Source organism: Rhinoraja longicauda, chromosome 15 (genome assembly GCF_053455715.1).
Source record: "Rhinoraja longicauda isolate Sanriku21f chromosome 15, sRhiLon1.1, whole genome shotgun sequence".
Lineage (NCBI taxonomy): Eukaryota > Metazoa > Chordata > Chondrichthyes > Rajiformes > Arhynchobatidae > Rhinoraja > Rhinoraja longicauda.
Window position 1 is genome coordinate 26,975,696 of NC_135967.1, and position 24,301 is coordinate 26,999,996.

Sequence of the window (24,301 nt, forward strand, 5' to 3'; positions counted from 1 at the left end):
TATAATTTTGCAAAGTCAACTCTGTTCATCAAGTTGTGCCACAGGTACTGGCAGATATCATGTATTGCTAGTCCAACCAATATGCTGAAGGCAGAATCTCCTTAGCTGAGATTGCTGTATTGTTAATAATAAATTTCAAGAAAGGTTCCAAACAAAGGATAGCAATAAACTATTTTAGAGGTTAAAACAATATTCAATGTTGAGACTGCGGGTATAAACGAGTTCATCTCCAAACTCGTGGAACTTAGAGTCAGCACTCCCCTCTGCAAATGGATCCTCGACATCCTCAACAACTGACCACAATCAGTGAGGATAGGTGACAAATCATCCTCTACAATGAGGTACAGAAGTTTGAAAATGCATACCTCCAGATTGAGGGACAGAAGTTTGAAAACGTTTACCTCCAGTTTCTTCCCAGCTGTTATAGGGCAACTGAACCATCCTCTCATCAGTAAGAGTGCGGTTCTGACCTCCCATCTACCTCATTGAAGTCCTTTAAGCTATCTTTAATCGGACTTTATCTTGCACTAAATGTTATACCCTTTATCTGTGCACTGTGGATGGCTTGCTTGTAATCATGTATGGTCTTTTCTTTGACTGGATGGCATGCAAGCAGACGTGAAACTAAACTAAACTTTGATGGAGCAAATGAGATTCTACATTTTATTCCTGCTTCACTTCACTAGCCATAGAAAAAACAGTTCACCAAAATCTGGAAATAAACGAGGGCATCATGATTTCATTTGATAACTTTAAATGAAATATTAGTATTGACACCAGAGGCCAAATTGTCCCCTACTTTTTAATTATTCAAATAGGTCTTTGGATTTATAACATAGCTTAGACTAGTATTAATCCAGCTTCTAACAGGATTTAACAGGAGTTAAAAGTGCAAACCTGTCTCCAGCAGTTTCAGGAGGCAGCACAATTAAAAAAATTATGGACGAGTCTGTTAAAAGTTACACAAGATGAACAATCGCCAACTTTGTCACCAGATCTTTAAAATCCAAATTGGGGGTTATTGTTACAAAAGTTCTTGATTTACTTTGTTATTCCTCCTATTCTTTTAAAACTCTCACATAAACTTAATTCAAATGTTCAATTTTCCAGTATTAATTGCTTTCACACTGTGGTTTACCTGGACACAACATAATCATTTAAAAATATACGATGCAAGTTTATGAAAAAGTAAATAAGAATTTCTATCACCGAGTGTAAAAGTTAAACGCAATGCCATACACATCTTTGTTCTGCACACAAAATACAATTAAATCCCCCTGTTTTTGTCATAAGTACAAGAGAGATCACAGGCTTTGAAAATGACAATTCTTGTGTTTTCCAAAAGCCTTCAGCGTGCTTTGAAATCGTACCATCCCTCATCCAGGTAGATCCCGGTTCACATGCATTTCGTTCTGACTCGTCACTTTTGTAGGGAGTGCCAGTAAGGAGGCAAAATGCACATTTGAAAATCCTCGCTCTAAATTTTCGCTGTTATAAAATGAATTTAGCAATTAGAATAGAAATTCGTTAAAGTGGACGACTTTGATTTCAATGATTTGGAAGTTGCAAGTCCAAACATAGGTGTTGTGTGAGATGGAAAGGAGCTGAGCGTGTGATCCCCGCTGGCCTGCCTGAACCTCACACTGACTCTCACGGGCAGAGAGGGAAATGACAACCAACAAGCACTCTGCACTCTCCCCGCCTCGGGAGCATTTACATTGCTCCAGATATTGTCCACCTTTCCCGTCTGTTTCAGCGACTGTCCGCACCCAATTCAATTGTTTACACCACCGGGAGAGGACACGGCACGGCCGCCACAATTAGCAATCCAACACTTTAAAATGCACTTACCTTCAGGTGCAGAACACAACTGAATTCCTCTCCCAAGAAGATCTAATCCCCTCCGGTCGGATTTCTGACTTTCTTCCGCCGTTTCCGGAAGCGAATTGTTGAAAACTTTTGAGCTGAACACCGAGCGAAGCCGCTTGGTGGCGAAAGTAGGTCGGAATCGCGCTCCTCCCGCACACACCGCAGTCTCCGGCAGCCGATAGCACTGCACTGCACTAAGCTCAGTCTGATCCCTTGAAATATACCCCTGGCGAGGGTATAGTGCAAGACTACTGATTTCTCTCATCCATCGCCCTGAGCAGAATTCAAGTGAATTGAATTGAATATTTTATTGTCACATGTGACAAGTCACAGTGAAATTCTTTGCTTGCATACCCAAGGTATGCAAATAGTCGCCATGTAAAGGGTACATACAAAGTTACAAAGTATCCCGGCCATGGCCTCCTTTGTTCTCCCCCATGCTAGGTCCTCCGTTGTTCTCCCCCCCCCCCCCCCCCCCAACAAGTAAAGCATCAGAGTGCGAACATGTTGTGTATAAGAATATGATATGCATGTTGAATGACTTACGCGATTGTACGCATGCGCGGGGGAGACTCAAGATGGCGATAACATGACAACAGCACGTTTAAATACTGGTGTGTTCCAGAGTTTTATTCTGAGTCCGATTCCAGCACAAATACATAACAAGAGTCGTTCTAACGTTATCACCGGCGCTGGTCTGCTCTCGGATATTCGGCTTCTCGTCGTCGGTGGCGGTTGCTGGTGACAAGATGGCGGTGGCTGGACTTGGGGCCATTGGCTGCACGGCACTGGAAACTCAATAATTCATGCAAACACGTTTGATGTTCTGCTGGCTATAGGCTGATTCGATGAGCTGCGCTGCAGGGCTACAGTACTGCTTGTACGGTAGGTTGCATCGATGGAGTGATGTGCACTCGACGATCGTGCGTTCCATGATTCCAGTCAAAAATTTGCGGCAAAGTTTCCAAATACATAACGCGTCATTAACTTCATGTCCGGTCATGAGAAAAGCTTCCAATTGGCTGCAATACTGTTCCTGTTAGAGGAATCCTCATCGCCAAATTGTTATGTATTTGTGCTGGAATCAGACTCAGAATAAAACTCGAAACACACAAGTATTTAAACGTGCTGTTGTCATGTTCTCGCCATCTTGAGTCTCCCCCGTGCATGCGTACAACCGCGTAAATCATTCAATATGCATATCATATTCTTATACACAACACAACACCATTTGTAAAACTACCCCAGGACTGAGTGCCAATGGCAAGGACAAACGTCGAGATGTTGGCAGTTACACTGGAGACTGCAGATGCTGTCATCTGGAACCAAGAAAAAAGCAAACTGCTGGGTGGGTAAACTAGTCACATTTGCCTGTGTTAGGCCCATAACCTCCAAACATTTCCTATCCATGTGCTTGTCCAAATGTATTTTGAATGTTGTTATTGCACCTGCCACTACTTCCTTAGGCAGCCTGTCCATATATTCACCACATTGTGTGAATGTGTCACTCCTTTTTCCTCTTTCACTTTAAACTTATACTCTCTAGTTCTTGATTCCCCTACCCTGAGCAAAAGACTGCATTCACTCTATGTGTTCTGCTCATGATTTTATACACCTCTTAATATTACCCCTCAGCCTCCTGCACTCCCAAGAAATGAAGTCAGCCAACTTCTCCCTCAAGTCCTGTCAATATCCTAATAAATCTTCTCTGCACTCTTTCCAGCTCAATTATATCGTTCCTATAGCAAGATGATGAAAACTGAACATAATACTCCAAGTGCAGCCTCCCCAACATCTTGTACAATTGTAATTTAATGTCCCAACTTCTATACTCAATTACCTGACTGATGAAGGCCAACATGTCAAAAGCCTGCTTCACCACCTGATCTGCGACACCCACTTTCAGGGCATATAGATTATACTTCTAGATCCCTCTACTCTACAACACTTCCCAGAGCCTTCACTGTGAAGGTTCTGTCTTGGTTTGACTTTCCAAAATGCAACACCTTGTACTTTTCTGAATTAAACACCATTAGCCATTCCTCAGCCCGTTTATCCAGCTGATCAATATCCTGCTGTAATTAATTGTGTACGATACCATTTATTTTAGTGTCATCTGCAAACTTACTAATCATGCCTTGTATATACTCCAAAATGTCAATTTAGATAAGAGCAAGACACCCAGCACCAACCCCTGAAGCACACCACTTGTCACAGCCCAAAAGTTTCCTTTCACCAGGACCGGATTAACATAGTAGCAAAAGTAGCATTTGCTATGGGCCCCGCGCTTTTGAGAGCCCCGCGCTAAATGCTTGAAATCGGCATCCCACTGAGGGACACTGTGTTGCGCGCGCCGCTCCCCAACTGCCGCGGTTAAAATGTGTTGCATACGCCGTGGTTAGAATGAGTTGGCGGCGGGGCTGCGTGGACCAATGGGCAGCCGGTGTGTCACCGCCCAACCGCCCAGTCTCCGGCCCTCTTACTCCACACACCTCCAGCCTCACCCAAACACCTCATTCCTCCAGATCTCTGTTCAAAAATTGTCCCCCCACACATCCCAGTCCTCTCACTCCTCGCTCATCGGCTCTTTTCTCTCGTCCCCGGGCCACTTTCACCACCTCATCACCCCCCCCCCCCCCCCCATCTCACCCACTCCTCTGGCCCTCCTCCACTGGCACTCTCTCCCCACTCCTCTGGCACTTGCTCCCCCGAATCCTCCGCTGCTCACTCTTCCGCATACCTCCCGCCTGTTCTTTCCCTACCCCTCCGCCCCTCCCTCTCCTTGCTTGGGCCTTTTCTCTCTCTTCACTCCTGCTCTCTCTCCCCACTCCTCCGGTTCTCTCCTTCTCGCTCCACTGGGCGTCTCTCCCCAATCCCCGTTCCCTTTCGCCTCCCAGACTTTCATCCCACCAAATAGCTGCTGTTCCAGTCCTCTCTTCCGCCAATCTACCTCCCCCTTTATTCCCATTATTCCCAGTCTTCTGTCCCACTCTCCCTCCACTTCTCCACCCCACTCTCCACCTTGCATATCTCCATTATGCTGTCCCCGTTTCCTCCAAACCTCTTTCCCCCACACCTCCCTCTATGCCCCCCCCCCCCCTCTCCGGCCTTTACTTTCCTTATCTATAGGTACTTTCCCATACACATTCGGCCTTTTCTCAGCCCCTACCTGTCTGTATCTCTCTCTCTACTCTTTTGGCCCATACTACCAAAATCCTGCGACTCCCTCTCACCCATCCCAAAAGCTCGGGCCCTCTTTCTCACCAATCCCCCGGCCTTCTCTTCTCAATTCCTGGGCCCTGTCACCTCCTCCACTCTTCTACCACCTCCACTACCCACACCTTGCATGCCTCTCAGCATCTACTGCTCTAGCATTCCCTACCACTACTCCGTCCCTCTCACCCTTATAGCTCTATTCACTCCTCTGGCCCTACCTTTTCCACATTCCTCCGGTCCTCCCTGTCTCTACTTCTCTGGCACCCTCAGCTCCCACTCCTCCGGCACTCTTCTCGCAATCCTTTTACACATGCACCAAGCTAATTAACCTACAAACCTGTACGTCTTTGGAGTGTGCGAGGAAACCGACAACCGACAACACGGGTGCTGTCTGTACGGAGTTTGTGCGCTCTCCCCGTGACCGCGTGGGTTTTCTCCGAGATCTTCGGTTTCCTCCCACACTCCAAAGACGTACAGGTTTGTAGGGTAATTGGCTTGGTGCATGTGTAAAATTGTCCCCAGTGTGTGCGGGGATCGCAGGTTGGTGCGGACGGTGGACCGAAGGGCTTGTTTTCGCGCTTTATCTCTAACCTAAACTCCTCCATCACACACTCTCTGAGAGTCCCGAATTAGGCCCGTAGGCCCCTGTGGACCTTGACACTGTAGGCCCGGACAGTGTAGGCTAACGGAGATTGTTAATGTTAACGGCATTCGGGGAGTGGAGCCGAGTGTGTTCGGGCGGCGGGGCCTGCCTCCACCCCAAAGATTATCCAGGGAGAAGCATTATTTCAGCCTGCTACTTCCCTATCATGCTCAGCGCTACCATGATTTCATCTTTTCTCCCTGGACCAGATCCTTTCACCTTTATGACAATTATGATGATTCAACCAACCAATCTCTGAACAAATGCAGACCCCTCCCCAATATTTGATTTTACAAATTCATAATTTTGATGTCCAAAATTCAGAATTTTACATCAAATTCATAATATGGTGCGTAATGCAACTTTTGAGCAAAAGAAAATATGCTCGCTAAATGTGCAAATGCGTTGCGCTACATTCATATCTGAAAAACAACTATTATTTCCAACAGTCTGTAGTTCTTGGACTACATGTATAATGTATACTATCAATGTATACTATCATGAGTATATTCTGCTAATTATGGAAAGGTTATTGAACAGAAATACTTTTTGCAACGCAAAGAAAAAATTGTTTTGTTTTGTTTTTTTATTTTGCTTTTTCCTTACACATCCCAATTCCCTTGGTATTGAATAAAAGAACAATGGTCATAAAATGTATGACTGTTATGAAGAAAGAGTTGATATATGCAACACAACTAAGCTTACGGAAGTACTTGTTGAAGTAAATTCGCACATGAATTGATAATCAGCCCAAAAAAGTGGTAATTGGCTTTTCTGCTGTGTTTTATATTTTAACCCCGTCTTGATTAATTAATATAGTTATATGATCTTGCACTTAAATTTAATATTTACTCATTACAGTTCCACTACTGATTTTCTGTCACTCTTGGTTTATCCAGCTGGCCAAGGAAGTCGGCTATGGGGATAGATGTGCTGGCTCCAGCTGGGTTGGAGTTCCAGAGCCCCAGCCGCAGGTTGCAAATTCAACCCACCGATCGGCCATGGAAGTCCCGGTGAGGTCGAGATTGGCTGTCTTTCCCAGCCTTGGTGCCACATTTTCGGGGAGACTTCCGGGACGCAGGGGATTTCTTGCGGAACCCATAGCGACCTCTAGCGGCCAAATTGACAAATTGCAATTACCGACTTTTTTGCGGAAAAATGTGAGGCGAAATCGGAATGGCGGAAATGAAATAAGAAAGTGGAAACTTTCCGCCAAATTCGGAAGGGTTGGGAGGGATGCAAATGTACATTACACTTCATCTCACTCAAGGATTGGCAGAAGGTCCCTCACTTCTTTCTTGAACGGAGGCCCAACTAGTTTTCCTTCACCAACACACCAATTGTAAATACTCATTCATATTTAGATTTTAATATATATTTCTTTCCTATCTTTAATCCAGACTAAGCTCCTTGTTTGACATGGTTATGAATGAAATTAACTTAAATTTTGGCTGATCTAATTAAAGCTGAATTATAATAGCACCACCTGGATGCCTCTTATCAGATCAGATGAAGCATTGGTAATGTAATTAGTCATCAAGGCTGAAAACAAGCCCTTCGGCCCAACTTTCCCACATCAGCCAACATGTCTCAGCTACACTAGTCCCACCTGCCTACGTTGGACCAATGTTTAAGCCAACAATGTGCTGCTCCGTGAGGTAATACAATTTGCAACTTTGCTTTTAAAGGTTTGGTACACCTGTAAACACTTTATTTAAGGATTTCAGATTTACATCCTTCCTGAAATATTATTTGTATGTGAAGAACCACCTGAACCACATTAATTATCATCACATGGCCTACACACCAAATCCAGTACCACATGGTCAATATACGGGGCATAAGATTTCACATGCTCAATATGTAAAATATTTGTAGACCATGACTTCTTATGATGAGTTTCCAGTATATTCCTAATTCTTAATGCTGTCAATTCTGCCCAAACTTGCCATTCAGGATGAGTAACTCGCTTCTTTTCACAACAGGTCCCCCAATTTGATTCAAATTTTGACTTCTTGTCCTTCCATCTCAAATCAGGTGTGTTCTCTTCAATGGCAATGCTTTGTAATGCATAAGTGCTTGCCGGAGATGTCATCTCAAGGTTGCTCCTAGCTAGTTCCATTTCTGTTAGATGCTGTGGTTGTTCCTTGCTAGAACGTGCATTGTTATTTTTCTTGTTGACGAGAGAATCTCTCTTCGCAGGAAACAAGCTGACATTATTATGGATATGTAAAATCCCTCCTCTATCCTCTTTCAACAATTTGCAAGCTACAGGCCATCCCTCTTCCGAATTTGGAATTAGACCTAAATTGACTCGGTCTGCCAGGTTCCGTAGAAGAAGCTGCAAAAGACAAAATGAATTCTTAATAATTATAAATTTAAATGTCAAACAACCCATTACTTACAAATTATACATCAAGGGTACATCATCACCAATAGGCTCTTATCTGTCTCCCAGTAGCAGACTTTGGATCCAAAGACAGTAACCCATGAACAGTTTGCCTAATGAAAATCAAATACAGAACTGCACTTGCTGGAAATCTGAAAGAAAACAGAAAATGCTGGGAGCACTCAGCAAGTCAGGCAGCATCTGTGGAAAGAGAAAAGGAGTTGAGGTTTTAGGTCAGAGGCCCTCCATCAGAAAATGGTACCTGTACTGATTACGAGACTACAAAAAGGGAAGGAAAAAATATGTTGCAGATAATGTATATTTCCTCTATTTAAAATATTTTTTAAGTTAGCTGCCTAATTCTGTATCACTGCTGTGCTGTATTTCTGCTGAACCATGGCTCTGGTAATTGTCCTGAACATGGGTGCAATTGCACATTGATGGATGAACATCCCCTACAGTTCAATACAATTTCTGCTCTCTGAGGATATGCATATGGCATGTACAACTGATGGCTCATACAGTGACCTTCATAATTTTTGGGCAAAACACTCATCATTTATTTATTTGCCTCCGTACTCCATAATTTGAGATTTTAATTTAAAAAATCACATGTGGTTAAAGTGCACATTGTCAGATTTTATTAACGGATAATTTTATACATTTTGGTTTCACCATGTAGAAATTACAGCTGTGTTTATACATAGCCCCCCATTTCAGGGCACCATAATGTTTGGGACACATGGCTTCACAGGTGTTTGTAATTGCTGAGGTTTAATTGCCTCTTTAATGCAGGTATAAGAGAGCTCTCAGCGCCTAGTCTTTCCTCCAGCCTTTCCATCACCGTTGGAAACGTTTCTTGCTGTTTATCAACATGAGGACCAAAGTTGTGCCAATGAAAGTCAAAGAGACTGAGAAACAAGAATAAAACTGTTAGAGTCTTCAGCCAAGCCTCAGGCTTGCCAAAATCAACTGTATGGAACATCATTAAGAAGAAAGAGAGCACTGGTGAATTCTCTCTATAATAAAGAAACCCCCCCAAACACCTGTTCGACAGATCAGAAACACTCTTCAGGAGTCAGGTGTGGATTTGTCACTGACCGGTGTCCGCAGAAGACTTCATGAACAGAATTACAGAGGTTATGCTGCAAGATGCAAACCACTGGGTAGCAGCAAAAATAGGATGGCCAGGTTACAGTTTGCCAAGAAGTACTTAAACGAGCAACCACAGTTCTGGAAAAAGGTGTTGTGGACACATGATACGAAGATTAACATATCAGAGTGATGGCAAGAGCAAAGTACGGAGGAGAGAAGGAACTGCCCAAGATCCAAAGCATACCACCTCATCTGTGAAACACGGTGGTGGGGGTGTTATCGCCTGGGCATGTATGGCTGCTGAAGGTACTGGCTCACTTATCTTCATTGATGATACAACTGCTGATGGTCGTAGCATGATAAATTTTGAAATGTATAGACACATCCTATCTGCTCAAGTTCAAACAAATGCCTCAAAACTCATTGACTAGTGGTTCATTCTACAGTAAGTCAATGATCCCAAACATACTGCTAAAGCAACAAAGGAGTTTTTCAAAGTTGAAAAATTATCAGTTTTTGAGTGGCCAAGTCAATCACCCGATCTGAACCCAATTGAGCATGCCTTCTGAAGAGAAAACTAAAGGGGACTAGCCCCCAAAACAAGCATAAGCTAAAGATGGCTGCAATACAGGCCTGGCAGAGCATCACCAGAGAAGACACCAGCAACTGGTGATGTCCATGAAGTGCAGACTTCAAGCAGTCGTTGCATGCAAAGGATATGCAACAAAATACTAAACATGATGACTTTCATTTAAATGACATTGCTGCGTCCCAAACACTATGGTGCCCTGAAAAGGGGGGGGGGGGGGGGGGCTATGTATAAACACTGCTGTAATTTCTACATGGTGAAACCAAAATGTATAAATATGGCCTTAATTAAAATCTGACAATCTGTACTTTTACCACATGTGATTTTTTTCTATTACAAATATCAAATTGTGGAGTACAGAGGCAAATAAATAAATGATGGGTCTTTGTCCCAAACATTATGGAGGGCACTGTATGTGTGTATATTTGATGGCACTTTTACAACCATGCATCCAGTCACTGGCACCCTCAATGTGCAATAAACAACACCCTTGTCTAGGCTCATGCACAGTTGACAGTCGCCCAGTCTGGACACTTGTATGTAGTTTAGTTTAGATTAGAGATACAGCGCAGAAACAGGCCCTTCGCCCCACCGAGTCCGCACCGCCCAGCGATCCCCGCACATTACCACTGGGGACAATTTACATTCATACCAAGCCAATTTACCTACAAACCTGTACGTCTTTGGAGTGTGGGAGGAAATCGAGGATCTTGGAGAAAACCCACATGGTCATGGGGAGAACGTACAAACTCTCCGTACAGACAGCACCCATAGTCGGGATCGTACCCAGGTTGATGTTGATGGCATTCCTATATACCCATGACCATGCAGTTGATTCAACCCACGTATAGCCTCATCTGCAGTTAATGGTACAAAGTTGAATCCCAGTGTCTGCTCATTTTGAATATTGGCACCAAAAGCTAAGCTATTATGTTCCTCTTGTTCCAGAATGGTTGAATAGTTTCTAGCAACCCTTGTCATGACCAATCCTAATCTGACACAGATCCCACTGCACCTGTCTTAATGTTTCTCACTATTGAATTCACTTCACTTCTCTTCCAAGAATTCCAGCCTGGAAGTTCTCCTCTGCTTCCAACTTTCCCTTTTACCTTGTTCACCCTCAGTGGTTTCTCCTTCACTGACAGATTTCAAGAAGGTGTTGACAAAAAAGCACTGCACAACCACATCTCTTTCTTAGAAAATCTCGCTGGCTTCAACTCAACTCATATAGATTTCTACTCAAATTTCACCCTGCACAATTTGGTACCACTCAGAATCTCAGGTATGTTAAATCTATCCTCTGTTTCTGAAGGCAGCATTCTTATTGCTCTCTAAGCTCCACACTTTATACCACGTGTTGGCACATGCATGTTGGCATCTCTCTGCAATAACTCCGATACACTATATTTCACTGTTGTAATGCACTGCACATCTACTTTATTCTCTGTGGTATTTGGTGCTCAAACAGGCTTTTTACCTTTCTGACGTTAAAGGTTGAAACATCAACAGCTCTTGCATTATAACACTCCTGATCTTTGTCTCCCTTCAAATTCAGTTCCCACCAGAGGCTTAGATTCTACTTCCACTTTGTCAATTATGTCCCCACCATAAGGAATTCTAACTCTTCATCTACCACTTCCATGCCTAGTTGTTTTGCTTGGGACACTTTCTCTTGTCTCCAGAATTCCCAATCTACCTTTTCCACTGAACTCTTGCATTCTCTTTTCGCTGCTAACTGGCGACAGAATTGAAGCAATGGTTAGAACAAAGGAAATATGTCTTGATAAATTGTGTCATCTTAGACTTCAACTATATCTAAGGAGTAAGCTATTCCTCCAAATGTGTCTCCCTTCTGCAGATCAAATATTCAAAGCCATATTAGATTTAAATAGAATGCCATTGATAAGAAACAGTGGGATTTAAGATAGTACCTGCTGGTTATCACCACTGTGGACCTTACAGCGATCTGATACTTTATTTAGTTCCAGGTTCTTCAATAGTGCATCAACTGCATGCGGATTCCACTCACAGGCATGGACAAATGCGGCGCCCGCGTGCATCAGAAATGGTAGTACAAAATATCCAATTCCTGCACAGATAGAATTAACTATCATTATTTGTCACATTGGTAATCAACTAATTTCACTGATTTGCCAGTCAGACAGGGCTGCCCGGTGGCACAGCGGTAGAGGTGCTGCCTTACAACGCCAGAGACCCAGGTTCGATCCTGACTATGGGTGCTGTCTGAACGGAGTTTGTACTTTCTCCCCATGACCTGCGTAAACTTTCCCGTGTGCTCCGGTTTCCTCCCACACTCGAAAGACGTACAGGTTTGTAGGCTAATTGGCTTGGTAAAATTCTAAAATGTCCCTAATGCATACGATAGTGTTAGTGTTCTAGGATCACTGATCGGCTTGGACTTAGAGCCACATTATTTTAATGCTAACAGTACAAACCACATTGGATACTCCCTTTATGAGTATACAAATATAGTTATAGTTTACAATTGTACCACCCCCCCACCCACCCCCCCTTATCTCCAAAGTGTTACATAACAGTGTACTTCAAGAATAGGGCTGAAATGCACTTTAGCATGTGCTAAGAATGTGGGAGTCACGATATACTGAATATATTTTTCCATAAGACCTAATAGTGGTGAGGCAGTTTGATCTTCAAAACAGAATCATGAAAGAAACTAGTTTACATTGGCCCTTCTGTCAGTAGTTGTAACAGAGCCCAAGATAAACAGAAGTGGATTGTCACTGTTGATAGTAAATGTCCCACATGGGTCAACTAAGATTTGTTTCAATTGCTAATTTGCAAGGACACAACCTCTGAATGTTTTCCAAAGGAAATAGGAAAATATATTTCTAAGACAGCCTCACACGTATTTTTGATCATGTTAAACTGCAATATAGACTAATTATAATACTATCCACAAGACTTCACATAACAATCTATTAAGGAGTTATGCAACTATAAATGAACTTTATCTAGCCTCCTTCCCCTCTCTCCCATGTCTTTTTGAATGACAAAGCAGGCACAAAGAGGCGATTATCCTAAGCCAGGTTCTACCTCTTATATTTACAAGCAGTTAGATTTTATAGTATCTATGCATGCCATATGCCCGTGCAGTTCATTGTGGCTCAGCTGTTAATTCTCAATGTTACCTGCATACAGATCCACAACCACCTCCCCTCTGCAGTCAAAAGAGCTGACACGAAGCTTCTCGGTGATGTTCCCAGAGGAGAACATGCATTTCGTAATGTCAAATGTGTATCTATAAAGGCAAATTATTAGAGACGCAACTACATCAGTTTTGTGAATGTAATTATCACTCGAAGAAGGAACAACAATTTTAGAAAAAAATTTGAATGCAAAAAAACTTTACTGAATAGTGGCATGGCATATTTAAATTCTAGAGGATTTATTTCTACAACCTGGATGTTTCTGTTTCATATTCACTAACCACACCATAATGCATAGATTACAACTGAGTGTTTCTGTAAATTGCAATTAAAAACTGTTGTTTAAATTTGCAACGTAAGTATTTGCTGTGTGACAATCACTGGGTTCTGAGAACATAAATATCTCTTGCAACTAGTCAGAGAGAAGCAGATGTTTCCTTATAGCTAGCATTGTTAGCTCAACTACCATATTCAAAGCCAGATGATCTGGTTGTTATGCTGTACAAAAGTGGCCATTATGCAACTATAATTTTACTTCTCAGTAACACACTGGGATGCTCTGAGGACAGGAAAAGCGCGTCTTATATTTTTTTCCATAATTGCTGAAATAAATCAAGCTATATTGTTAAGAAACATTAAAACCCATGAACACAAGAAAAAGGAGTAGGCCATATGACCTTCAAACCTAATCCGCCATTCATATTTGCAACGTAAGTAAGTATTTGCTGTGTGACAATCACTGGGTTCTGAGTTAAATTTACAGATACCTTGAAATTATTTAATAAATATTGCCGATCCCCTTTATTTAAATTAATTCCAGTTGTCAGATTAAACATATTTTAAATGAGGTACAAAAAGAAGCTCTTATACATCCTCTGCAACTACTTCATGATCTACTTCAATGCCATTTTCCGTTAACCCCACAAACCTTGCTTCCTTAAATATTCCAAAGTCTATCGATCTGGTTTAAATGAATTCAATGACAAAACCCCCCTGACTTTTGAGGTAATTGATCATTAAGGTCATGACAAGATTGGAGCTGAGAGTAAAAATTCCTGTCACATTTACTTACATTCAAGACTCAAGGATTATTTACCGGATCTATCTGGTGAGAAGGTGAAACATAGATAACATCAGTGGAGATACAGGACACTGCTGATGCTGGAATCAGGAGTAACAAACAATCTGCTGGAGGAAATTAGTGAGTTGAACAGCAGTTGTGAATGGAAAAGAATGTTTGACATTTTGGGTTGAAATCTTGCATCAGGACTGAGATAAGCGAGAGGAGATAGTTAGCTTAAAGAGTAGACAGGGACAGAAGTGAGAGGTGATTGGTGGACCAAGGAGGGGTGAAGGATCATGGGCATATGGAGCCAGGTAGGGGAGGGGAGGAGAGGGGGAAGGGGAGGAGAGAGGGAGTGGTAGAGGAGGAGTTGGGAAGCAGAGGTAGATACCTCATGGATGGACGCATGTATTTACAAAAAAAAACATTTGGCTAATGAATGAAATAGCATCATTGGTGCTAAACAAGAGAGTGAAGTACATAATTTAACCATTCAGCCAATGGACGTTTTGTACGCAAGTTGAAGCTCAGCCAATTAGAACCAATACATAATTCAGATTTCTAGCATCTGCATTTTAAAACAAAAATCTCCAATAGATAATTGCTTGTTTGGCCAATTGGATTGCAGTAGCATGTTCACATGCTGCAGTACTTGTAGCTTTGTTAAAAGATGCCTTTAACCCCAGAATGTCAGAAAGATGGTGAGCAAGGAAAGGGTGCAGGTAATGCATCAAAAGTGTCAAGAAAAAACATCACTTTGGATGTGAAACTGCCAGATCTGGAGTACACCTTGTGGAGGCTTATGACATTGAGACTTCAGTTGTAAGCACAGCAAATTTTCGGAAGGCATCTCAAAAAACGAGTAAGTTACGGACCCATTTTCTGAGCACAGCTACTTGTTGAAGGGAGTTGTACTCTATTGCACTCCCTGCTTTAGAGACATGTGCGACAAGAAGATGAGATGGAGGACAGTTAATCCCCATTCTCTTTTTCAAAAAGGAAATCACAACCTGTCCCATCTTCCCACTAAGAATGAACCATAGCCCAGCCCATCCTTCCACCTTTAGCTCCTTTTAGTTCATCACCTACTGTGTTCATGAGTCAATTTTTGCATTTATATTATTTTGTCCCATTGTTTAATAAATTATTCTGTAATGCTCTGTATTTATCCTCAATTAAATATTTATTTGGTGATCAAATGAGGAAAAATAATGCTGTTGGTTATGCACCTTCATGTGTAATGGTATAAATATCTGCTTTAGAGCTGATTCAATTAGCTCTTGGGAATACATTTTGAGTGCTCAATAAAGTATTAATGTATGTAGAAACAAGGAACTGCAGATGCTAGTTTATATATTTTTAAAAACCACACAAATTGCTGGAACAATTCAGCGGGTCAGGCAGATCTCTGGAGAACATGGATAGGTTACATTTCAGGCCGACTGTGGTGACGGGGAAGAGAGCTGGAAGAGAGGAGGGGCAGGACAAAGCCTGGCAAGTGACAGGTAGATACAGATGAGGAATCATATTTACCCATAAACAACAAGGAGTTGGTTGTCATTTAAATATGTTTATTCTGCTCTCACCTGATGCCGTTGTCAACGTGATGGACCCAAGCATCGTCTCCCAGCAGTAAAGTCACCCTTGGAGTACGAAAGCCATCCGCAGTTATTCTGCCTGCCTTTGCAATGCGTCTTACGCCTACTGCCTTAGCAACCACGTGCCACACATCTGGCTCTGCACAATTGGAACATGATAAAACCAGGACCATTTTATGTTTGTATTAAAAATGAATATAAATTTTAACTTATGATTTTCATATTACTTCCTTAATTTTGCTTCCCTGATTTTCAGATCAGTCTGTCATGAATCACACAGCCTTTATAAGAAGATAGATTAGGTGGTGCCCCTTGAAAATTTACTGAACTTTGTAACCTAGAATAGATGGCCAGTCTTATGCGGACAGATTGAATAAACTAGATGTGTTTTTGCTGCATTTGAGAAGACTGGAAGGCGAGTTGATTGAAACTTGTGTGAACTTGAGGGGTCTTGAGAAGGTGGATCAAGAGAGGGTGTCTCTTGTTGAAGAATCTGGACTGGATGGTCATGTTTCATATAAAAAGTAGGGGTCACCCATTTAAGACAGAGGTGGTGATTTTATTTCCTCTCAAAAGGTTGCAAATCATTGAAACAGTTCCTCAAAGAACAACAGAGGCAAAGTTTTTGAATATTGCCAAGATCCAGAACTTAGCAGCTTTGCAGCTTCCATATTTGAATCAAGAGTTCACCACCATCATACTCTGTGATTTTGAGTGTAATGTATGCAAACTGAGAAATTGAAGTTTTTTAAACAGCTGATATTATCAGTTTATCTCTGCCTTTCAAAAATAAATTGAACACAAAATGTTTTTTCTACAATAAACAGGATTCCCATCTTCTATAAATTCCAACCCCCCAGTTGGCAAATGGTCAACAGTAACTATCATATAACTGGCTCTGATTTTCTTTCTATTCCTGTGTTGAAGCACACGGTCCCATACCTTCCAAATGTCATTACTTTAGGAGAAAAAAATGCACATTTAATGTAAAGCAGGAATACTTATCTTCTATCAGAGCTAACTTTGATTCCTTGGAAACATTTTGAGATTATATCCTGGTACATGCTCTAATCCTCCAAACCACCATTAATGTAGGGGCATTATTTTAATGCATAGTTAGTTGTGCAATGTTACAATCTTGGGGAAACAATTTTCATGGTGCATGAAATGACATTTGCAATCCCTCTGCTTTCAGGAAAAGATTAAGGTAAGGATATTCTATTTCCTTGAATTTGCTGAGACAGATTGAATACCAACATGATTATTCATTCCTGATCTCAGCTATATTGTTATGTGGAGTGTGGACATCATGTACATTTCTTCCAGAAGGAAAAGTATATCAGCAGGTTCCATGTTTGCATTCCAGTGGTCGATTCAAAATAGCTAATGTACATTCTATCTGCAAACGTTATCTGGGAAATGTAGTCAAGGGGAAATATATTGAGTTCACAAAAGAGTATATGTATAATATGATTCCTGTACTTATGCTGCATAGTTCAAGATTTAAATCTCACCCAAAGTTTTCCAGATTTCTGCCTGGAATGCACTTTCATTCAGAACAATCATGTCTCCATGCCTCTTCCACACTTGAGGTACATCATGACTGAGTTCTTCAGTCCAAAGGACACCATGGTGTTTCAATAATGCACAGAGTTCTTCCTGCAGCCGTTGGTAACACGATTTTACCAAAGCCTTCTTGGATGAAATTGGATTCTGAAATGTATATTCGTAAAACATTCAGGATTCAGTGTTGAAAAGCAGGCATGCATCAAAATTGATTATAGAAGACGAACAAGTTCTAATTATGGTGGGTAAAGAAGTATATAATGAAAAGATCAATTATTTATTACAGTGTGCATGTTTGCTGTTCTGCTGCCACACTTCAAGTCTTGAAATAAATGGCACTCGCCACCATGTCAGACGTTATTTATTCCCTCTACTCTGGAAAGCAATAACTATTATTGGGATACCACTCAACAATTTAGGCAACATTCTAGTTTCTCATTCATTTGCCTAATATAAGGTAGTGGGCTACTGAATAACAGTGAATCATGTGCAGTTGATATTGATCATATTCTCATCTGATATTCATACACACAATGCCTTCCTCGTAGGTTGTCCCATGCTGCAATCAGAAATTCCTAGTCCATCCAAAATGAGTAATTCCTGGACCTCGTTGCTACTTCAGCTGATATCAGACAAAAGAGCAAAAATCAAGATTAGCCTCGTCTGTGAAGGTTAATAACACTTGTGTTCACCGTGGAGCTGAGAGCAAGTACAGATGAGACAAATACACAAACGCACCATTCCTTAACGTGCTGATTGTTGTAGGTAGGAACTGTAGATGTTGGTTTAAACCGAAGGTAGACACAAAATGCTGGAGTAACTCAGCAGGACAGACAGCATCATGTTGAGTTCTGTGATCTTCCATCACAGACTGTACGAACAGGAGGTTCAGCTTTACATCCTGGTTGTGCAGCAGTTAGTGCTGCTGCTGTATAGCTCCTGCATCCCGGGTTCAATTCTAACCTAGGATTCTGACTATGTGGACTTTGCACATTCTGCACATTCTGAATATGGGTGACCATGTAAGGTTCCTCCGGATGCTCTGGATTCCTCCCACACCCCAAACATGCGGGTTTGTAGGTAACTGACATCTGTAAAACATTGTCCCTAATGTGTATGGAGTGGATGAAAAAGTTGGATAACAGAGTGTGAATAGATGATTGACAGTCGTCGTTGACTCGGTTTGAAGGATCTGTTTCCATGCCGTATCTCTAAACTAAACGTGCTGGTAGGCTAACTGGCTACTGTAAATTATCCCTGGTATAACAGGAAAATTGGGAGTAGTTATTGGGCATGTGAGGGAAAGTAGCTTGCAGGAAAATAGGTGTTGGAATGGGACTGATGGAAATACTCTGAGAGCAAGCATAGTCTCAAAGGACCGTGCATGTAATAAAAAATTACGAGAACACAAAATACTTTCCAAACATGAAACTCAGTGAAAGGTAGGCTTCTCTTCATTCTGAATGGATCACATTCACTCTGTTAACATGAATAATTTGCTATTTGCAATCACTGTCTAATGATCAGATATTCTAATCTTGTCTGAAAGGCCAAAGGATTGTGTTATTGTGTGTCCCATCCACAAAAGAAATCTCACCTTCAACAGTGTGAAAGTGCATGTACTTCCTGGAGCCACGGTGTCACAGAGGTTGAGATGGTCGAGTTGGTTGAGTTTATTGCAAAGCACAGGCAATGCCACTGAGCCATCAGGTTGCTTCTGGAGACGGATGGTTGTGTCTAAGAAGCCATTCTTCTCCAAATACTCTCTGTGGGATGAAATTAAATTCAAGGACGTAAATATCACTTTCTAATCAGCGATTAAGGAAGACTATATTTTAATGGTTCCTTTAAAATGAATTGCCAGATTAACAATACTTTGCAATTATTAAAACTTAATGGGTGTTTTGAATCTTTGATGACAGGCATGGTGGTGAGAAGGGTGGAAGGTTGCTGTAGTGGGGGTCATGGGATGAGAGATGAGTGTCTGAAGGGGGAGAATAGGGCAGAGTGAATGAGTGAGGAGGGGGGTGTTAGGAAATGGAAGAAATGGGAGGCCTCCAGGTTGGGACTTTGGAGGGGGGGGGGGCATGGGAAAGAAAGAGGGAAGGGAGAATATTACTTCAAATTGGAGAATTCAATGTTCATACCATTGGTTGTAAGGTACCCAAGTGAATAAATTAGAGTGCCGCATGCCGATGTGAGAAGGAGGAGGGATGAAGAGAATTGGCAGGGTGATCTTTTCTTGAAACAATGGACATAGTGTCATTTTCAGTCCCGGTTCTTTGTTCCTGTTACTCTAGTGTATTCATGGCAGTAGCCATGGCAGTAGCCAGAATTCTCTCTTTTAAAAGAGTAATTCCTATAATAATACTTAACCCTGGAAATCATAAAGTATTGGAAAAAAATAACCCGAAAAACCTATTGTTGGATGTAAAATATTCAGTATTTTATTGAAAACATTGAAAATATTTGTGTCAACTGTGGAAAATTACAAATAATAATATCTAAATAAAATATGTCTGTTTCCCTCTTGACAAGACATGATCAAATAAATAAAACTCTTCCACGAATCACCTGTATTGCTGTGCAAACTGGGCTTGAGTCACAATTGCATTTCTTTCAGTCTGCATGCTCAGGTTTCCATAATCGCAAGTCTTATATTACCTGAAAAAGCATTAGAATATAGACTAATTAATTATCCTTTCAAACATATACTTTATTCATAAATGTTGCCTTATATAGTATACAGTAAATTTGTTATCGCTTTTCACAGTGCAGGACATTTAATCACAACAGTCACATTAAACTGAGGTGATATTTTTTCTTTTACTCAAGTTACATGAGTGAAAAGTTCAAGGATTTCCAGCCACACAGTGAGCAATGGTGGCAGATACATAAACTGTAACCTATCACGATGAACCTCAACCACAGCTGCAACAAAGTTCAGTGTGTTCCTCGGCGTGTAATCCTTGATATCCACATGTAATCTTTGACCTTCGAATGTACTTGTTTGCAATAGACAAGTACGGAGAGTTCCCTTGCACTGGAAGACCAGCTTTGTCACGCAAGGGGGGTTTCTTTCACTGAATCGATAATCTTCTTGCAGCTGTTAATAATTGTCTCAATGTGTTATTCGTTACAGCCCCATGAGGCTGGGGTCCTGAGAATTGCTGCTGATTGGATTGATGCACAACAAAGACCAATGTTTCTTTTAGAGTCTTACAGCGTGGAAACAGGCCCTTCGGCCCAAGTTGCTCACACTGGCCAACATGTCCCATCTACACTCGTCCCACCTGCCTGCATTTGACCCATATCCCTCTAAACCTGTCCTATTCACGTACCTGTCTAAATGCTTCTTAAACCTTGCTATAGTACCTGCCTCAACTACCTCCTCTAGCAGTTTGTTCCATACACCTACCACCCATTTCATGAAAAAGTTACCCCTCTGGTTCTTTTTTCACTAATGTACAATCCAGAAGAAGATAGATAACGATCTCATCCCCTTGCAAGTGTTTTGATGGAATTTATGATGGAATTGTGAATCTGGATGTGGGTAAAGGATCTCACAGGGAGTCCTTGCACAATAGCTGAAAGGAAAGGGTTTGGAACCTGATTGAAAATTCCATGGAAGAGGCATTCTGCAGAGCCTTGAGGACGTTTATGCCAGACTATTGCCCGATGGACCTTGTGGTTAAAGGTGTTCTTCTGCACAAACCTTTCTGAACAATTGCAGCAGTCCAACTAAATGAAACATTTTCCAGCAACGTGGTTAATTCAATTCTTAGCAACATCAAAAACAGATGGAATTCAGCACAGAGATTTTTTGCCTTTATATTCCCGGGGTCAAAACACACAGGCTGATGCAACCGCACCTGCAGGTTTCGAACAGTATTGGATATAATTGTCCCCCTTGAGAGATTTATCTTCAATGCATCAAGTAGCAATAAATACTTTGGAGACACACTTACAAAGAGGCACTGATACTCTCTCACTCAATAATTTGTTTTGCAGTGAACCATAATATAATAATTCCCAACAAACAAAACAGCCTTGATTCCAGTTATTGTTGTGGCTAGGTAATTATCTACACAGAAACAGTTAAGCACAGTCAAACATTGTGTGCAATACACATGCAAAAATTTAATTTCAAATGCAGGAAGAGTAACGTCAACTATTAGTTAAAATTGTACTTTCAACAAGGTATTATTTCGTTTGGGATAAAGCACAATGAAGATCACTGCATTTGTTTCTTGAACATCTTGGTTCACGTGTAATCCAAGAGTCAAGTCAAGAGTCAACAGTGCTTTATTGTCATATGTCCCAGATAGAACAATTAAATTCTTGCTTGCTGCAGCACAACAGAATATGTAAACATAGTACACTGTCAACAATAGAGATGGCTAAAGTTTCAAGCCCATCCAGACGAGATGGCTAATAATTTCAAGCCCAATGCAAGTGCATTGAGGGCAATGTGCAGTGGCACTCAGACTCTGGCCATGGAAGAAGACTCTGACACGGTACCCCTTCACATCAGCAGGTAGGAAAGGTGATGCGGTTCTTTTACATTAAGCAATGGGGCTCACGTTGTCAACCTCCCCATGGTGAGCCCTGTCAACTGACCTCAGTCAGGCGAACGACAACAAACAGAGACAGCAGAGGCAGAAGCAGCTTCATAACTTCTGCTGCCTCAAACGCAAGAAGAAGACATTAAGCAATCTGAACTGCATGTTGTGATAAAGGGGAATTTCAACAGTATGTTTGTAATTGGCAACATTTTCACCAATTTTCCTGAAAGTGCCATCAAATGGTAAAAGTATACAATTTTTATTGAGTAGATTGGCTGTTGATTAATAGCTCCACATTCAGCTACTAAGGAAAAACTACATGACAAGGTGATCACAATTGCTGCATAAAAATGACGTCCATCACACACCAAAGCATTTAGTTCAGGGCTGCAACATTTATTATTATCCAGAGGAGTACTGAGATCCATACATTGAATAACAACCAACACCAGGCCTTTTTTCATGGATTTGGAAGTCAATGTCTGATTTCTACTGAAAGGAGGTGACTGTGGATGAATGCGAATACCTATGTATTAATTCAAAACATCTTCATGACAATCTGCTTCAGTTTTAAGAAACAGAAATTGTACTCACTTTCTGTCCGAGATATTTAAACATAAAGCATCAACATACTTAATAATTGCTATTATTTTAAAAAAAATAGCCGTGGTATAGTAAAGGACACAAAGTGCCAGAGTAACTCAGCAGGTCAGACAGCATCTCATGGGAGAACATTTCGAGTTGACACCCTTCTTCAGCCTCTAGTTTCTTGCCTAAATATAGTGTTGTGTAATGGCATAATTCTACCAAAGACCTGGCACAGAAATAATAGACTGATTGCCTCCTTCTGGTACTATAAAATTCCACAATTATTTGATCACTACTAGTAGGATTTATTATTGTGGCTAAACTTTAAAAAGTTAAAAACCACAAAAAAACGGCAGATGCCAGAAATCTAACCTGACACTGCAACCCTATTCTTCCCTCTGCAGATGTCACCTAACCTGCTGGGTATTTGTAGTACCTAGAGATTTTAATTTTTTTAATAACCAATTGAATTTAGTTCTTTAAGATATCTCAGCGATGGTTCTTCCTTGGTCAATGGTTTAAAATTGTATTTGTGAAGGTGAGGAAGATGGTCAGTGTCTGGAAATGTACTCCTGCTCAGCCAAAATCTCGCACATTCTTGTCATGAAAATCATGAAGTTGTTTAAGTAATAAATCAAACATGAAAATATTGAACAACCAGAACCATATCGTCCACAAAACCCAATCCCTGACCTGGTCTACATCTGGTAGCATCCCAGTTCGATTTTGCTCTGGAAACGATTCCTCTCCCCTAATTCAATGTCGCAAAAAACCCAAACTGTACTTAGCGTTGCATCCCAGGCTTGAAGTTTTCTTCTGCACCTTTTGATACCCTTCAATCGATTGTTTTAATAAAACTACCACTGGTCGTAGGTGGACCCGCGTACCCTGTCGCTGCCCGGAACGGAGTTGCGGGACAAGCGGAGCGATTCTCGCGTTGGTTTCCGTTTTCTAGCGGAAGCGGCGCGGAGAGCGGTCGCTATGGCGAGTCTGGTGCGGGACCCAGCAATCGACCGCTCGCTGCGCTCCGTCTTCGGTAAGGGCTCGGGCTGGTGCTGAGAGCAAGGTTCAGTCAGGCGCCAGGTTGGCCACTGCGCGGAAACTGCGACGTTGCCGCGACAGTCAGAGCTTTGGAGGAACAGATTGAACAGGGACATGGCCACGGGGGCAGGGCAGGAGGGCATGGTGAGAGAATCTTCGCTAGCACGAGGGGCAGTTGCTTTGCGATGGCCATGCATTGCAGAAAATCGCCATAACGATGCAACTGTCCCTTGTGCCAGCGGAGATTCTGTGAGCCATAGGAGGCTACATTCATCCTGTTGCAGGATCGCCCCCTTCTCCCATCACCATCCCTATTCTGATCGATCTCCTGATATCTCCACCAGTTCGCCTTGTCCCTGAGATTATCACGAGGCGGACTTAAAAAGTTGAGAGTGTATTGAAAGGAAATGTACAATGGATCCACTAACATAGATAATGTATGGAAATGAATCGAAAAGATTCGCTTAAGACTCTTCGCTTTGGTAAAGGCAGATTTGTATAACAATGAAGAATGATGATCGTATAGTACCAACCAGTTGTCCTCTAACCCAGAAACAATGCTTGAAGAAATCTAATATATCTGTAAAGTATATAAATAAAGAGTGAGTAATTAAATATGAACTATTAACTCATAATTGAGCTGCAATTCTCCTTTTATGATTTTTCTTGTTTCCAGTTGGAAATATTCCATATGAAGCTACAGAAGAACAGTTGAAGGATATTTTCTCTGAAGTTGGCCCAGTGTTGAGCTTCAGGTATCACCTTTATATGCAGTGTACAATTGGTTGTCGTCATTGTGTGCAACATAATTTTTGCATGCAATTAGGAAGATGTATAAATAAGCGTCTGTAGAAATAGGATTGATCTTTTGACTTTTTATGCTTTTGAAAC

General features: G+C 41.5%; 3 protein-coding genes across 4 annotated transcripts in view; 1 reads left to right on the forward strand and 2 right to left on the reverse strand.

Annotated features, from left to right (window-relative positions):
- Window positions 1–1,932, reverse strand: part of sytl4 (synaptotagmin-like 4) — a 58,729-nt gene extending 56,797 nt beyond the window's left edge. Inside the window, exon 1 of the mRNA XM_078412344.1 lies at window positions 1,852–1,932. The gene's annotated coding sequence lies outside the window, so the exon portion shown is untranslated. The remainder of the gene's footprint in view (window positions 1–1,851) is intronic.
- Window positions 1,933–6,326: 4,394 nt separating this feature from the next.
- On the reverse strand, window positions 6,327–23,277 carry tyw2 (tRNA wybutosine-synthesizing protein 2). Its single transcript, XM_078411946.1, has 8 exons — window positions 23,063–23,277; window positions 19,791–19,880; window positions 18,814–18,982; window positions 17,165–17,363; window positions 15,639–15,789; window positions 12,972–13,081; window positions 11,733–11,890; window positions 6,327–8,069 (listed from the first exon to the last, which is right to left on the reverse strand). Exons 2-8 carry the CDS (start codon window positions 19,844–19,846, stop codon window positions 7,509–7,511), a joined length of 1,404 nt encoding a protein of 467 aa, XP_078268072.1. The 5' UTR covers window positions 19,847–19,880; window positions 23,063–23,277; the 3' UTR covers window positions 6,327–7,508.
- Window positions 23,278–23,331: 54 nt separating this feature from the next.
- cstf2 (cleavage stimulation factor, 3' pre-RNA, subunit 2) overlaps window positions 23,332–24,301 on the forward strand; it is a 46,861-nt gene continuing 45,891 nt past the window's right edge. For both annotated transcript variants that reach the window (XM_078412345.1, XM_078412346.1), the window contains exons 1-2: window positions 23,332–23,405; window positions 24,087–24,165. In XM_078412345.1, the coding sequence (XP_078268471.1) occupies window positions 23,351–23,405; window positions 24,087–24,165 (134 nt within the window). In that variant the 5' untranslated portion in view covers window positions 23,332–23,350. The remainder of the gene's footprint in view (window positions 23,406–24,086; window positions 24,166–24,301) is intronic.

What these genes read in the sequence shown, in the direction of transcription:
- tyw2 (XM_078411946.1), bottom strand. Translation starts at nt 19,846, where the DNA reads ATGCAGACTGAAAGAAATGCAATTGTGACTCAAGCCCAGTTTGCACAG. An exon ending in CAGTTTGCACAGCAATACAG is followed by an intron (nt 18,983 to 19,790) that starts GTGATTCGTGGA and finishes TTCATCCCACAG; the next exon opens with AGAGTATTTGGAGAAGAATG. An exon ending in GGTTGTGGATCTGTATGCAG is followed by an intron (nt 11,891 to 12,971) that starts GTAACATTGAGA and finishes CTATCTGTGCAG; the next exon opens with GAATTGGATATTTTGTACTA.